This window comes from Ranitomeya variabilis, chromosome 6, assembly GCF_051348905.1.
Source record: "Ranitomeya variabilis isolate aRanVar5 chromosome 6, aRanVar5.hap1, whole genome shotgun sequence".
Lineage (NCBI taxonomy): Eukaryota > Metazoa > Chordata > Amphibia > Anura > Dendrobatidae > Ranitomeya > Ranitomeya variabilis.
The window spans coordinates 509,252,026-509,269,583 of NC_135237.1; the positions used below are offsets into that span (position 1 = coordinate 509,252,026).

At 44.3% G+C, this 17,558-nt stretch overlaps 1 protein-coding gene across 2 annotated transcripts in view; it reads right to left on the reverse strand.

Annotated features, from left to right (window-relative positions):
• MATN2 (matrilin 2) overlaps positions 1 to 17,558 on the reverse strand; it is a 192,502-nt gene that overhangs the window by 78,936 nt on the left and 96,008 nt on the right. For both annotated transcript variants that reach the window (XM_077270918.1, XM_077270919.1), the window contains exons 6-8: positions 5,911 to 6,033; positions 5,307 to 5,429; positions 1,792 to 1,914 (exon numbers count right to left, since the gene is read on the reverse strand). In XM_077270918.1, the coding sequence (XP_077127033.1) occupies positions 1,792 to 1,914; positions 5,307 to 5,429; positions 5,911 to 6,033 (369 nt within the window). The remainder of the gene's footprint in view (positions 1 to 1,791; positions 1,915 to 5,306; positions 5,430 to 5,910; positions 6,034 to 17,558) is intronic.

Here is a 17,558-nt window from a genome sequence, read left to right on the forward strand (position 1 = left end):
TTCCCCAAATACCAAGCATATTTTTTTTTTTCTTTGAACAGGATTACTATCCAGCTGGAAGTATGAGAGTGTTGTAGATTTAAGCTTTCAGCAGAATCATTCCGCACTCAGACATTGAGGAAGAATGAACTACTTGGGATACACAGAATCCATATCTCCCTCATCATCACCAAGAAGGATTACAGGAAGAGAACACATAACAATCTATAGAGGCCATACAGGACAATATAGAACTACTACCCAGTTCAGCAAACAGTCCACACAGTGCTGTCCCTCCACCATGGCGGCAGCTGTTGCTATTTCTCCAGCAGAGACTGCGTAGAATATTACCGATTACAACCCAAAACTGTCTCGTTTGTTATCCTATCTCCACAAATGTTAAAGCTGTTCACACTGACCAAGCAAGTAGTGTTATCATAACATCCACTACACCAAGATTCATTTATCACGCCATCAGGCAGTTCAGTTTAATGGCAGCAAATGCATGGCTTGTCTTCCCATCACTCATAGTAAGTAAAGAATAGGAACAAAAAGGAATGTTTTTTTAATACTTTTTATTTTTCTACCCTCGTATCCAAAAATAAGGTTATTACTCTGCAAAGTGAAGTATAGCAATGTTTCGGGTAATGTACCCTTCATCAGGCCACAGTATGGTTTTTGAGGACAGTCCTTGTTGGATGACAAAAAATGCAGAGAGTGTGTGGAGATTGGTGTGACATCGCATTCCTCTACATGCGCTGCTTTTTGCACCACTGGGTCCGTTCTCCTATGGGCAATAGTAATCTCCACGTTCTCTCTCTAGATCCCTAGACAGCCCAATGATTCCAGCCCTTCATATATGGCACAAGTGGATTTCTGCATTTTTTTTTCATCCAATGAAATACATTCCATCATACCCTACTTGATGCCTGATGCAAAACATTGCTATACTTCACTTTTTGGTGTAATAACCTTTTGGTAAAGGGTAAAAAAATAAAAAGCTTTAAAATAATAATAGAATAATAATAAAAATCCCTTTTCTGTGCCTTATTCTTGGTATGCTATTCCTTTATACGCTATGTTCTGCTCAAGTAGGGAGCGATGTGGTGTGCTCCAGTGGAACAAGCACCCTATCTGTTCTTCGCAACGTAAACTGGAGGTGGATCAACCCACCTTCGGTCCATGGTAAGTCAAGACTGTAGCTATATACACTGGCAAAGGCTGAATGACTTGGTGACAGCTCCCCAGCAGCCGGCATCTACCTCCCAAAGTACATGACCCGTCAACCCAACAACCACGGCCCCAGCTACACCCCCAAATAATGGAGTTCTTTGTTGTACACGCGATGTTTTAGATTTTTATAATGGCTTCTTGACCATGACAACAGATGGCCGGAACATGCAGAAATCTATTAGGTGACATCCTATGCCAACTTTCCAATATGGCCCTTGATTCTGGTCAGGTTTGTCTTTGGCTATATGCTGTTTTACGCACTTGTTAGTAATGACCTTACTCATTGGAAGGGGGTCACATATTTTGGCCGTACAAGACGTGACCTACAATATCCATTTACACTATGAAGAAGTAAACTACAACAGCAAGAACAATTTAGTGCGAATAAAAAGATTATCTAGAAGGGTGACCATGCTCGGAAGGACAGCTGCAACATATCACTACCACAATGTTTATACGTTGGAGCTGAACTGTTCTGACTTCATCTGCGTTTTCCAGCTTTATATAACTGCAATAATCACTTTTACTGGCCCTTAATGATTGTGTTTCAGGAAATATGACATCTCTATAGCAACTTACTCCTGCAGGTTTTCCCATTGCGATTCAGAGCATAGCCTCTATGACATTTACATACAAACGAGGTGTCCATGCTGACACATTCCTGTTCACATCCATGATTGCCTTGCAAGCAGTAGTTAATTTCTGTAAAAGGTTAAAAAAAAAGAAACCCAGTAAGTTCTGCATGTAAAAGAAACATACATATATAGAAAATCTGCATGCATTATACAGTAAATGACCTATCGGTTATGGAAGAAACAAACAAAACAACAGCAGATGAAATAATAAGACTTTTATCAAGTACGTGTAATTAGCAAACCAGATGATTTCCTTCAGTACTACATGGAGCCTTGAGCTTAGATCTGCAAGATTTGAACTGTTTTGCTGTTTTTGTTGTCTCACTACTGTATATAATTCAATAGGAAAACTAATTTATCTATTTTTTCTCATAAATTCACCAAAATAAAATCAAAGACATGGTTAATTATTTCCCCAATATATCCAATAAATCACTAAAACACAAATTGGACTGAAAGAGGACCTCTTATCCTGCCTGGGAGGTTGAATACTGCTGTATACAGAATATTGTAATTTATCAACCATCTAATAATTTGTCTCCGTATCTGCAACAGGAGGATACAGCTGCTTCTTAACGAGTAATATGCAAAAGAACATAGCAGCATAAAAAGAAGAGAACACCACTACTTGTAAAGGGTTGATCTGCAAAAGAGGAAATCACCTGCCTGTAAAATGGGTAATTTGAGTCTGTGTCTACTGTAAACAGGCAGCTATACTGTAGAAGAATGTGATAGTATTACCATAGTTGCTTTTTCTATCATCCTCCTCATCCTCTCTTGCTGCTCTACAATACATTGCCTCTTTATAATAACATTCAACATGAAGAGACAGCAGTTAAACAGTAGCACAAATCACCAGTTTCCATGCTGCACATTTCCATTCTCCCCCAAAAAGCAGTATCTTACAGCTCAGAAGCAGAAAGTCTCACACAGCTGTTAAAATAGTGAGATAATAGAGAGCCCGGCATCATCTAATTTCAATCTCCATCTTTATAGAGCCAGAGCTATTATCACTAAATTAGAATTTGTTTTTTGCATTCCTAATTGGCAGGTCTTAATAGGACTTAAACAGACAGAGTTTTCACAATCCAATCCACAAGTCCCAGATTTATCCTGGCCTTCAACCATTAACTCCTATCCAAATATCTTGACTTACAACAGGGAACCCTGGGTTGTGTCCATGAAGTAGCTGCTGGCTGGTGAATGGAGCTAGCAGATGACAGTTATTAACCGGGTCAAAACCAGAGAGAATAGGCACTAAACAAAATCAGAAACCAGGGACTAGGTCAAGAGGATAGCAGAACTTAGAACCAGGCATATCAATTCGCCCTGTCTGGGCTACACCACAGGTTCCAGCCACAACCATGTCTCAGACTGGAAAGTGCTTTTGCTGCCCAGATCTATTAGCCATGATGTCTCCTCCATCACAGCACTTCCAGCAGAATAATAATGATAAAAAATAATAACATAATAATGTATATATACAGAAAGCTTTACATTCTGTTCTTCTTTTACTTTGTGAAGCTTTCCAGGAGTTAATATGTCTGCTTTAAGAAGACTAAAAAAGTAAACCTTGGGATTACTATGAAATGTTCTCACTGAAGCAAAATTAATAATTTACTGTACACTAATCTCCAGCCAAAATTTGTAGAGTAGGCTATTACTGATGGGCGAGTATACTCGTTACTCGAGATTTCCCGAGCATGCTCAGGTGGTCTCCGAGTATTTGGGCGTGCTCGGAGATTTAGTTTGTGTCCCCGCAGCTGCATGATTTGTGGCTGCTAGACAGCCTGAACACATGCAGGGATTGCCTGGTTGTTAGGGAATCCCCACATGTATTCAGGCTGTCTAGCAGCCACAAATCATGCAGCTGCGGCAACACAAACTAAATCTCCGAGCACGCCCAAATACTCGGAGACCACCCGAGCATGCTCGGGAAATCTTGAGTAACGAGGTTACTCGTCCATCACTATAGGCTATATTTCAGTGCAGATGCCAGTAGATTTTAGTCCAATCCCAGAACTCCAACTCCAGGCTATCATAAATTACATACGCTTCAAGAAAAGTTTAGAGCTTCTCAGTGTACTTAGTCAGGGTTCACACTTAGAGCTTTTTTGTGCGCATTTTTCTTTCTGCGGTCTAAATATCAGTCAGATATATTCATTGAACCTTTACAGCAGCGTAAAGTAAAACTACGGCTTTATATCACGGATGCAAAAGCAAGTTGAGTACTGCTCTATATTGCCTCCATGAGCAATGGCATTCTAATATCGGACTTTTAATGCAGATTTTGCTAATAGTGGTATAGATCTGTAGCTGTGATACGCTGCTTTGTCAAGGGGGCATCCGTTGTTGGATAACCTCATATTAATTGACTATATTGCATAAATAGAAAAAGGGAATTTCTCTACCTGCTCGGCGTGGCTCCTCCGCTGTGAGCCCTGTGTCCTCTGCTGGTCTCATGACATAAAAAATGTCACACCTCTGCTGCTCGGACGTAACTGTGAAGGCTGCAGTTCAGAGTGGAGGAGTGGCGCCGTTTTGGGGCTGTCACTATACACTGTACATATCTTTTTAAAAAATGAAGCATCTTGGGCCAATAATGATAAGTTGTCCAGTAGTAGATGACCTTTTTAGCTCCCTTAGGGTTCGTACACACAACTTTATTTTCGGTCCGAGTGCTATCCATTAAAAAAAAACATACAGCATTCGGACTAATGTCATTCAATGGGGCAAATGAATGATTTGGCGTAGTGGCGCATATGCATTAGGTCATAACACAAAATTCAACCTCTAGTGTTCAATTTGTGACAGGCGCATGCGCATTTAAGATAGTGGGAACAGGGGAGCCCGATGCATTTTAATAGAATATTTACCAAGGGGGAAGAGGGGAATGGGCTAGCTAATTAATTCAGAAGCACATTTAAAGCCCAGACTTGGTGCCACCAGTTGGACCATTTCAGCCTGTGATCCTCTCCTCATGAATTTACAGCTATCATGATATTTTTCCATCAACTGAGCCTCCTGAGGAACTGAATGGATGGAGAAACGTGTCAAGGCAGTTTCTACATATTTATATGTTAGAAATATCTATGTACTAGATTAGGATGTCACTCATTTTCTGCCATTTATCTCACTTTATCAGGGCATAACAGGGAGAGTGAGGGAGAACTGGTGAGCAGCGGGGGCGCCAATCCGTGCCTATTAGGGCGCCAATCCGTGCCTATTAGGGTGCCAATCCGTGCCTATTAGGGCACCAATCCGTGCCTATTAGGGCGCCAATCCGTGCCTATTAGGGCACCAATCCGTGCCTATTAGGGCGCCAATCCGTGCCTATTAGGGCGCCAATCCGTGCCTATTAGGCAGTATCAGTTCAGGTGATAAATAGGGATTATTATGTCTATAGTTGGCATTATCAGAAATTTATAGTTATTATCAGAAAGAAGGAAAGAAACTTACTTGTGCAAGTTTTCTTGTCTGCATTAAGTGAATGTCCTGGCCGACACTTACAGTTATAGGAATTATCGGTATTAACACACTCATGCTGACAGCCATGATTAGACAACGCACAGTAATCCGGTCCTAGAAAAAAATAAGCCGCCATCAATAGTAAATGATATGAGGGTGCATGGTTTATATCAGAACTGGTTTGTAAAATAGAAACCACTTGAAGGTGAAGTATTTATCCAGGAGCGGAAACAGACAGGAGTGGCCCCTGTTCAAGAACAATATAGGGGCCCCTTGTAGTCATCACAATTCCACCTGCTTTGGAGGCAGACGTGGCCCCTTACTTCTTGGGCTCCTGTGTGGTTGCTGAGGTTGCACCAATGATATGTCCGCTCCTCTACTTATTTCTCTAGATATTAATCTATTAAATATTTTCAGTGTCAACTACGGATAACATTTTTATTTATAGAGGAAAACAAGTCAGAAGTTGCGGAGAAACAAGGTGACTTTCATTAGAATATGACAGAATCAGCAAAACAGCGGAGGAATAGTCCTGTCTGCTTCTAATTTACCCTGACATCGATATTCACAGAACAAGGACAAAGAGTTTGCTTACTCCGACAAGTCTTCTTATCAGGATTCAGAAGAAAGCCGGGTCGACACTGACATATGTATGAGTCGTTGGAGTTCACACACTCGTGCTGACACCCGTGGGTACCCAAGGCACAATAATCGACAACTAAAAATAAAAAATAAAACAGTATAAAGCATCTGATACAACATATATATATAGTGCACACATAAGATAGCAGCATAATAAGTATATACAGTGCCTAAAAGTAGTATTCAACCCCCTGCAGATTTAGCAGGTTTAATAAGATGCAAATAAGTTAGAGCCTTCAAACTTCAAACAAGAGCAGGATTTATTAACAGATGCATAAATCTTACAAACCAAAAAGTTTTGTTGCTCAGTTAAATTTTTATAAATTTTAAACATAAAAGTGTGGGTCAATTATTATTCAACCCCTAGGTTTAATATTTTGTGGAATAACCTTTGTTTGCAATTACAGCTAATAATCGTCTTTTATAAGACCTGATCAGGCCGGCACAGGTCTCTGGTGTTATCTTGGCCCACTCCTCCATGCAGATCTTCTCCAAGTTATCTAGGTTCTTTGGTAGTCTCATGTGGACTTTAATCTTGAGCTCCTTCCACAAGTTTTCAATTGGGTTAAGGTCAGGAGACTGACTGTTGTGGATTCTGTTTGTGGGCTCCCACTGGTGGTTACTGCTGGTACTGGGTGACTTTGGTGGGTTGCGGCCTTTGGTTTCCACCTGTCCATCAGTGGCTGGGTGTTTCCTATTTTACCTGGCCTTTCTGTCATTCCCTTGCCGGCTATCAATGTATTCAGATGTGCTCTGTTTGGTTCCTGCCTACCTGCTCCCAGATCTTTCAGGATAAGCTAAGTGCTGATTTTCAGTTGTTTGTTTTTTTGTCCAGCTTGCTTATTATGTCTCTATGCTAGCTGGTAGCTCTAGTGGACTGAGGTTCTCCCCATGTGCCATGAGTTGGCACATGGGTTCTTGTAATCTCAGGATGGTTTTTTTTTGATTAGGGTTTTTTGCTGACCGCTCAGTCCCCTTTTGTATCGTTCTGCTTTCTAGTTTACAGCGGGCCTCAATTTGCTAAAACTATATATATCTGTTGTGAATTTACTTTTTGCTCCCTCTAGTGGTTACTAGTTTTTTGACTCTGGTTTTTCTGTCATTCCTTTTATCCGCACCTGGGTCGTTAGTTAAGGGTGTTGCTATTTAAGCTCCCTGGACCTTCAGTTCAATGCCTGGCAACGTAGTTATCAGAGCTAGTCTGCTGTGCTCTTGTCTACTGATCCTGGTTCCAGTTATATCAGCTAAGTCCGCTTTTTGCTTTTTGCTATTTTGTTTTGGTTTTGTATTTTTGTCCAGCTTGTTCCAAATATATATCCTGACCTTTGCTGGAAGCTCTAGGGGGCTGGTGTTCTCCCCCCGGACCGTTAGACGGTTCAGGGGTTCTTGAATTTCCAGTGTGGATTTTGATAGGGTTTTTGTTGACCATATAAGTTACCTTTCTTTATTCTGCTATCAGTTAGCGGGCCTCTCTGTGCTAAACCTGGTTCATTTCTGTGTTTGTCATTTCCTCTTACCTCACCGTTATTATTTGTGGGGGGCTTCTATCCAGCTTTGGGGTCCCCTTCTCTGGAGGCAAGAAAGGTCTTTTGTTTTCCTCTACTAGGGGTAGCTAGATTCTCCGGCTGGAGCGTGTCATCTAGAATCAACGTAGGAATGATCCCCGGCTACTTCTAGTGTTGGCGTTAGGAGTAGATATATGGTCAACCCAGCTACCACTGCCCTATGAGCTGGATTTTTGTATTCTGCAGACTTCCACGTTCCTCTGAGACCCTCGCCATTGGGGTCATAACAGTTTGCCAGGCCAGTATTAAATGTTTAATGCATTGCAGAAGAGGGATTATAAGAAAGAAGATTCTGAGTTTTTTTTTTTTTTCTTCTTCCCCTTTACCTCAGAGTGGCTATGCTTGCTGCAGACATGAATGTCCAGACCTTGATTACAAGTGTGGACCAGCTGGCTACTCGTGTGCAGGGCATACAAGACTATGTTATCAGTAATCCTAGGTCAGAACCTAAAATACCGATTCCTGAACTGTTTTCCGGAGACAGGTTTAAGTTTAGGAATTTTGTGAATAATTGTAAATTGTTTTTGTCCCTGAGACCCTGTTCATCTGGAGACTCTGCTCAGCAAGTAAAAATTGTTATTTCGTTCTTACGGGGCGACCCTCAGGATTGGGCTTTTTCGCTGGCGCCAGGAGATCCGGCATTGGCTGATATTAATGCGTTTTTTCTGGCGCTCGGTTTACTTTATGAGGAACCCAATCTTGAGATTCAGGCAGAAAAGGCCTTGCTGGCTATGTCTCAGGGGCAGGACGAGGCTGAAGTGTACTGCCAAAAATTTCGGAAATGGTCCGTGCTGACACATTGGAACGAGTGTGCACTGGCCGCTAATTTTAGAAATGGCCTTTCTGAAGCCATTAAGAATGTTATGGTGGGTTTTCCCATTCCCACAGGTCTGAATGATACTATGGCACTGGCTATTCAAATTGACCGGCGGTTGCGGGAGCGCAAAACCGCAAATTCCCTCATGGTGTTGTCTGAACAGACACCTAATTCGGTGCAATGTGATAGAAAAATCGCAAATTCCCTCATGGTGTTGTCTGAACAGACACCTGATTTAATGCAATGTGATAGAATCCTGACTAGAAATGAGCGGAAAATTCATAGACGCCGGAATGGCTTGTGCTACTACTGTGGTGATTCTACACATATTATCTCAGCATGCTCTAAACGTATAGCTAAGGTTGTTAGTCCTGTCACCGTTGGTAATTTGCAACCTAAATTTATTCTGTCTGTAACTTTGATTTGCTCACTGTCGTCTTTTCCTGTCATGGCGTTTGTAGATTCAGGTGCTGCCCTGAGTCTTATGGATCTGTCATTTGCTAAGCACTGTGGTTTTACTCTTGAACCATTAGAAAATCCTATTCCTCTTAGGGGTATTGATGCTACGCCATTGGCAGCAAATAAACCGCAGTATTGGACACAGGTTACCATGTGCATGACTCCTGAACACCGCGAGGTGATACGTTTCCTGGTTTTACATAAAATGCATGATTTGGTTGTTTTAGGGCTGCCATGGTTACAGACCCATAATCCAGTCCTGGACTGGAAGGCTATGTCAGTCTCAAGTTGGGGCTGTCGTGGTATTCATGGGGATTCCCTGCCTGTGTCTATTGCTTCTTCTACGCCTTCGGAAGTTCCGGAGTATTTGTCTGATTATCAGGATGTCTTCAGTGAGTCTGAGTCCAGTGCACTGCCTCCTCATAGGGACTGTGACTGTGTTATAGATTTGATCCCAGGCAGTAAATTTCCTAAGGGAAGACTGTTTAATCTGTCGGTACCTGAACATACCGCTATGCGTTCATATATCAAGGAGTCTCTAGAGAAAGGACATATTCGTCCGTCTTCTTCCCCTCTTGGTGCGGGATTCTTTTTTGTGGCAAAAAAGGACGGATCTTTGAGACCTTGTATTGATTATCGGCTTTTAAATAAGATCAATGTCAAATTTCAGTATCCTTTACCGCTGTTGTCTGACTTGTTTGCCCGGATTAAAGGTGCCAAGTGGTTCACCAAGATAGATCTTCGTGGTGCGTACAACCTTGTGCGCATTAAGCAAGGTGATGAATGGAAAACCGCATTCAATACGCCCGAAGGTCATTTTGAGTACTTGGTGATGCCTTTTGGGCTCTCCAATGCGCCTTCAGTTTTTCAGTCCTTTATGCATGACATTTTCCGTAAGTATCTGGATAAATTTTTGATTGTTTATCTGGATGATATTTTGGTTTTTTCTGATAATTGGGATTCGCATGTGGAGCAGGTCAGGTTGGTCTTTAAAATTTTGCGTGAAAATTCTTTGTTTGTCAAGGGCTCAAAGTGTCTCTTTGGTGTACAGAAGGTTCCCTTTTTGGGGTTCATTTTTTCCCCTTCTGCTGTGGAGATGGACCCAGTCAAGGTCCGAGCTATTCTTGATTGGACTCAGCCCTCGTCAGTTAAGAGTCTACAGAAGTTCTTGGGTTTCGCTAACTTCTACCGTCGTTTTATCGCTAATTTTTCTAGCATTGTGAAACCTTTGACGGATATGACCAAGAAGGGCTCCGATGTAGCTAACTGGGCTCCTGCTGCCGTGGAGGCTTTCCAGGAGTTGAAACGCCGGTTTACTTCGGCGCCTGTTTTGTGCCAGCCCGATGTCTCACTTCCCTTTCAGGTTGAGGTGGATGCTTCAGAGATTGGAGCAGGGGCCGTTTTGTCGCAGAGAGGCCCTGGTTGCTCTGTTATGAAACCTTGTGCCTTTTTCTCTAGGAAGTTTTCGCCTGCCGAGCGAAATTATGATGTGGGCAATCGGGAGTTGTTGGCCATGAAATGGGCATTTGAGGAGTGGCGTCATTGGCTCGAGGGTGCTAAGCATCGTGTGGTGGTCTTGACTGATCACAAAAATCTGATGTATCTCGAGTCTGCTAAACGCCTTAATCCGAGACAGGCCCGCTGGTCATTGTTTTTCTCCCGCTTTGATTTTGTTGTCTCGTATTTACCAGGTTCAAAGAATGTGAAGGCCGATGCTCTTTCTAGGAGCTTTGTGCCTGATGCTCCTGGAGTCGCTGATCCTGTTGGTATTCTTAAAGATGGAGTTATCTTGTCAGCTATTTCTCCGGATCTGCGACGTGTGTTGCAGAGATTTCAGGCTGATAGGCCTGAGTCTTGTCCACCTGACAGACTGTTTGTCCCGGATAAGTGGACCAGCAGAGTCATTTCCGAGGTTCATTCCTCGGTGTTGGCAGGTCACCCGGGAATTTTTGGCACCAGAGATCTGGTGGCCAGGTCCTTTTGGTGGCCTTCCTTGTCAAGGGATGTGCGGTCATTTGTGCAGTCCTGTGGGACTTGTGCTCGAGCTAAGCCTTGCTGTTCTCGTGCCAGCGGTTTGCTCTTGCCCTTGCCTGTCCCGAAGAGACCTTGGACACATATCTCCATGGATTTCATTTCTGATCTTCCGCTATCCCAGGGCATGTCCGTTATCTGGGTGATATGTGATCGCTTCTCAAAGATGGTCCATTTGGTTCCTTTGCCTAAGCTGCCTTCCTCTTCCGATCTGGTTCCTGTGTTTTTCCAGAACGTGGTTCGTTTGCACGGCATCCCTGAGAATATTGTGTCAGACAGAGGATCCCAGTTCGTTTCCAGATTCTGGCGATCCTTTTGTAGTAGGATGGGCATTGATTTGTCGTTTTCGTCTGCTTTCCATCCTCAGACTAATGGACAGACGGAGCGAACCAATCAGACTTTGGAGGCTTATTTGAGGTGTTTTGTCTCTGCTGATCAGGACGATTGGGTGACATTCTTGCCGTTGGCTGAGTTTGCCCTTAATAATCGGGCTAGTTCCGCCACCTTGGTTTCGCCTTTTTTCTGCAACTCTGGTTTCCATCCTCGCTTTTCTTCGGGTCATGTGGAGCCTTCTGACTGTCCTGGGGTGGATTCTGTGGTGGATAGGTTGCAGCGGATCTGGAATCATGTGGTGGACAACTTGAAGTTGTCACAGGAGAGGGCTCAGCGCTTTGCCAACCGCCGCCGCGGTGTGGGTCCCCGACTACGCGTTGGGGATTTGGTATGGCTTTCTTCCCGCTTTGTTCCTATGAAGGTCTCCTCTCCCAAATTTAAACCTCGTTTTATTGGGCCTTACAAGATATTGGAAATCCTTAATCCTGTATCTTTTCGTCTGGATCTTCCTGTGTCGTTTGCTATTCACAATGTATTTCATAGGTCCTTGTTGCGGCGGTACATTGTGCCTATAGTTCCTTCTGCTGAGCCTCCTGCTCCGGTGTTGGTTGAGGGCGAGTTGGAGTACGTGGTGGAGAAGATCTTGGATTCTCGCCTCTCCAGGCGGAGGCTTCAGTACCTGGTCAAGTGGAAGGGCTATGGTCAGGAGGATAATTCCTGGGTGGTCGCCTCTGATGTTCATGCGGCCGATTTAGTTCGTGCCTTTCATGCCGCTCATCCTGATCGCCCTGGTGGTCGTGGTGAGGGTTCGGTGACCCCTCACTAAGGGGGGGGTACTGTTGTGAATTTACTTTTTGCTCCCTCTAGTGGTTACTAGTTTTTTGACTCTGGTTTTTCTGTCATTCCTTTTATCCGCACCTGGGTCGTTAGTTAAGGGTGTTGCTATTTAAGCTCCCTGGACCTTCAGTTCAATGCCTGGCAACGTAGTTATCAGAGCTAGTCTGCTGTGCTCTTGTCTACTGATCCTGGTTCCAGTTATATCAGCTAAGTCCGCTTTTTGCTTTTTGCTATTTTGTTTTGGTTTTGTATTTTTGTCCAGCTTGTTCCAAATATATATCCTGACCTTTGCTGGAAGCTCTAGGGGGCTGGTGTTCTCCCCCCGGACCGTTAGACGGTTCGGGGGTTCTTGAATTTCCAGTGTGGATTTTGATAGGGTTTTTGTTGACCATATAAGTTACCTTTCTTTATTCTGCTATCAGTTAGCGGGCCTCTCTGTGCTAAACCTGGTTCATTTCTGTGTTTGTCATTTCCTCTTACCTCACCGTTATTATTTGTGGGGGGCTTCTATCCAGCTTTGGGGTCCCCTTCTCTGGAGGCAAGAAAGGTCTTTTGTTTTCCTCTACTAGGGGTAGCTAGATTCTCCGGCTGGAGCGTGTCATCTAGAATCAACGTAGGAATGATCCCCGGCTACTTCTAGTGTTGGCGTTAGGAGTAGATATATGGTCAACCCAGCTACCACTGCCCTATGAGCTGGATTTTTGTATTCTGCAGACTTCCACGTTCCTCTGAGACCCTCGCCATTGGGGTCATAACATATATCATCTCTATGTGTGTGCCTTCCTCTCATTTCACCGTCAATACATGTGGGGGGCAACTATATCTTTTGGGGTTCATTCCTCTGGAGGCAAGTGAGGTCTTTATTTTCTCTGCAGTGCTAGTTAGCTCTTAGGCTGGTGCGTGGCGTCTAGAACCAACGTAGGCACGCTCCCTGGCTATCTCTAGTTGCGTTTGTCAGGCGTAGGGCAGCGGTCAGCCCAGGTTCCATCACCCTAGAGCTCGTCCGTAATATATTTGTACTTTGCTTGTCCTGTGCTATCCCTAGCCATTGGGATTCATGACAGTATAGCCGGCCCACAAAGTGTTAATTGTTTGGGCTGAAGCAGGAGAAAGAGAAGTGTTTAAGGGAAATTTTTTTTTTTTTTTTTCCCTTCAGAGTTTTGCTGCCTAGCCCTTAATTGCTGTCTAGCTGCTTCTTACCTCCTCTTAACCCTTGAATGGCTCTGATCTTAGCTGTTTAACATGGATGTCCAGAGTTTGGCTTCCAGCCTGAGTAATCTCGCGGCAAAAGTTCAAAACATACAGGATTTTGTTGTTCACACTCCCATGTCTGAACCTAGAATTCCTATTCCAGAGTTCTTTTCTGGAGATAGATCTACCTTCCTGAATTTCAGGAACAATTGTAAATTGTTTCTTTCTTTAAAATCTCGCTCCTCTGGAGACCCTGCTCAACAGGTCAAGATTGTAATATCTTTCCTGCGGGGCGACCCTCAGAATTGGGCATTTGCATTGGCACCAGGGGATCCTGCATTGCTCAGTGTGGATGCGTTTTTTCTGGCATTGGGATTGCTCTATGAGGAACCTAACCTGGAGATTCAGGCTGAAAAGGCTTTATTAGCCCTCTCTCAGGGGCATGATGAAGCGGAGATATATTGTCAGAAGTTTCGGAAATGGTCGGTGCTTACTCAGTGGAATGGGTGTGCCCTGGCTGCAAACTTCAGAAATGGTCTTTCTGAGGCCATTAAGGATATTATGGTGGGGTTCCCTACGCCTACAGGTCTGAATGAGTCTATGGCTATGGCCATTCAGATTGATCGGCGTTTACGGGAGCGCAAACCCGTGCACCAGTTGGCGGTGTCTTCTGAACAGGCACCTGAGACTATGCAATGTGATAGAATTCAGTCCAGAAGTGAACGGCAAAATTATAGGCGGAAAAATGGATTGTGTTTCTATTGTGGTGATTCAGCTCATGTTATATCAGCATGCTCTAAACGCACAAAAAGGGTTGATAAATCTTTTGCCATTGGTACTCTGCAGCCTAAGTTCATTTTGTCTGTGACTCTGATTTTTTCACTGTCTTCCATTTCCGTCGATGCCTATGTGGATTCGGGCGCTGCCCTGAGTCTTATGGATTGGTCATTTGCTAAACGCTGCGGTTTTAGTCTGGAACCTCTGGAAGTTCCTATTCCTCTGAAGGGAATTGACTCTACACCATTGGCTATGAATAAACCGCAGTATTGGACACAAGTGACCATGCGCATGACTCCCGTTCATCAGGAGGTGATTCGCTTCCTTGTACTTTATAATTTACATGATGTACTAGTGCTTGGTCTGCCATGGTTACAAACTCATAATCCTGTCCTGGACTGGAAAACAATGTCTGTGTTAAGCTGGGGATGTCAGGGGGTTCATGATGATGCACCTCCGATTTCAATCGCTTCATCTACTCCTTCTGAGATCCCTGCGTTTTTGTCTGACTATAGGGATGTTTTTAAGGAGCCTAAGCTCAATTCGCTCCCTCCGCATAGAGATTGTGACTGTGCTATAGAATTGATTCCTGGCAGTAAGTTCCCTAAGGGTCGTTTATTTAATCTGTCACTGCCAGAGCATACTGCTATGCGGAATTATATTAAGGAGTCCTTGGAAAAGGGACATATTCGTCCATCTTCGTCCCCTCTGGGAGCAGGTTTTTTTTTTGTGGCAAAAAAAGATGGTTCCCTGAGGCCTTGTATAGATTATCGCCTTCTGAATAAGATTACAGTCAAGTATCAGTATCCATTGCCATTATTGACTGATTTGTTTGCTCGCATTAAGGGGGCTAGGTGGTTCACTAAGATAGATCTTCGCGGTGCGTATAATCTGGTGCGGATAAAACAGGGTGATGAGTGGAAAACCGCATTTAATACGCCTGAGGGCCATTTTGAGTATTTGGTAATGCCTTTTGGACTCTCCAATGCTCCGTCAGTCTTTCAGTCCTTTATGCACAATATTTTCCGTGAATATCTGGATAAGTTTATGATTGTGTATTTGGATGATATTTTGGTGTTTTCTGATGACTGGGAGTCTCATGTTCTACAGGTCAGGAAGGTGTTTCAGGTTCTGCGGGCCAATTCTCTGTTTGTGAAGGGCTCAAAGTGTCTCTTCGGAGTCCAGAAGATTTCTTTTTTGGGGTACATTTTTTCTCCTTCTACTATTGAGATGGATCCCGTCAAGGTTCAGGCGATTTGTGACTGGACACAACCTACATCTGTTAAGAGCCTTCAGAAGTTCTTGGGGTTTGCTAATTTTTATCGTCGGTTCATTGCTAATTTTTCCAGTATTGTTAAACCTTTGACTGATTTGACTAAAAAGGGTGCTGATGTTGCTGATTGGTCTCCTGCGGCCGTGGAGGCCTTTCAGGAACTTAAGCGCCGGTTTTCTTCTGCTCCTGTGTTGTGTCAACCAGATGTTTCACTTCCTTTTCAGGTTGAGGTTGATGCTTCCGAGATCGGAGCGGGGGCGGTTTTGTCACAGAGAAGTTCTAATGGCTCGGTGATGAAGCCATGTGCATTCTTCTCTAGAAAATTCTCGCCCGCCGAGCGCAATTATGATGTGGGTAATCGGGAGCTTTTGGCCATGAAGTGGGCATTTGAGGAGTGGCGTCATTGGCTTGAGGGTGCTAAACATCGTGTGGTGGTCTTGACTGATCACAAGAATCTCATTTACCTTGAGTCTGCCAGGCGTTTGAATCCTAGACAGGCTCGTTGGTCGTTGTTTTTTTCTCGTTTCAATTGCGTGGTTTCATACCTGCCAGGTTCAAAGAATGTGAAGGCAGATGCTCTTTCCAGGAGTTTTGTGCCTGACTCTCCTGGAGACTCTGGGCCTACTGGTATCCTTAGGGATGGGGTAATATTGTCCGCCGTATCCCCAGACTTGCGACGTGCATTGCAGGAGTTTCAGGTGGATAAACCGGATCGTTGTCCACCAGAAAGACTGTTTGTTCTGGATGATTGGACCAGTAGAGTCATCTCCGAGGTCCATTCTTCTGTGTTGGCTGGTCATCCTGGAATATTTGGTACTAGAGACTTGGTGGCCAGGTCTTTTTGGTGGCCTTCCTTGTCTAGGGATGTGCGTACCTTTGTGCAGTCTTGTGAAGTGTGTGCTCGAGCTAAGCCTTGCTGTTCTCGGGCCAGTGGGTTGTTGTTATCCTTGCCCATCCCGAAGAGGCCTTGGACGCACATTTCCATGGATTTTATTTCTGATCTCCCGGTTTCACAGAAAATGTCCGTTATCTGGGTTGTGTGTGACCGCTTTTCTAAGATGGTTCATTTGGTGCCCTTGCCTAAGTTGCCTTCCTCCTCTGAGTTGGTCCCTTTATTTTTTCAGAACGTGGTTCGTTTGCATGGGATTCCGGAGAATATCGTTTCTGACAGGGGATCCCAGTTTGTGTCTAGATTTTGGCGGACGTTTTGTGCCAAGATGGGCATTGATTTGTCTTTCTCGTCTGCATTCCATCCTCAGACGAATGGCCAGACGGAGCGAACTAATCAGACCTTGGAAACTTATTTGAGGTGTTTTGTTTCTGCTGATCAAGATGACTGGGTTGCTTTTTTGCCACTGGCCGAATTTGCTCTTAATAATCGGGCTAGTTCTGCCACGTTGGTCTCTCCTTTTTTTTGTAATTCGGGGTTTCATCCTCGTTTTTCCTCTGGTCAGGTGGAGCCTTCGGATTGTCCTGGAGTGGACGTGGTGGTGGACAGGCTACATCAGATTTGGAATCAGGTGGTGGACAATTTGAAGTTATCTCAGGAGAAGACTCAGCAGTTTGCTAATCGCCGTCGCCGCGTGGGTCCACGGCTTCTTGTTGGGGATTTGGTGTGGTTGTCTTCTCGTTTTGTCCCTATGAAGGTCTCTTCTCCTAAGTTCAAGCCTCGGTTCATCGGTCCTTATAGGATCTCGGAGATTCTTAACCCTGTATCTTTTCGTTTGGATCTCCCAGCATCGTTTGCTATTCATAATGTGTTCCATCGGTCGTTGTTGCGGAGGTATGAGGTGCCCGTTGTTCCTTCGGTTGAGCCTCCTGCTCCGGTGCTGGTGGAGGGAGAATTGGAGTATGTTGTTGAGAAGATCTTGGATTCTCGTGTTTCCAGACGCAAACTCCAGTATTTGGTTAAGTGGAAGGGTTATGGTCAGGAGGATAATTCCTGGGTGGTCGCCTCCGATGTTCATGCGACTGATTTGGTCCGCGCCTTCCATAGAGCTCACCCTGATCGCCCTGGGGGTTCTCGTGAGGGTTCGGTGACCCCTCCTCAAGGGGGGGTACTGTTGTGGATTCTGTTTGTGGGCTCCCTCTGGTGGTTACTGCTGGTACTGGGTAACTTTGGTGGGTTGCGGCCTTTGGTTTCCACCTGTCCATCAGTGGCTGGGTGTTTCCTATTTTACCTGGCCTTTCTGTCATTCCCTTGCCGGCTATCAATGTATTCAGATGTGCTCTGTTTGGTTCCTGCCTACCTGCTCCCAGATCTTTCAGGATAAGCTAAGTGCTGATTTTCAGTTGTTTGTTTTTTTGTCCAGCTTGCT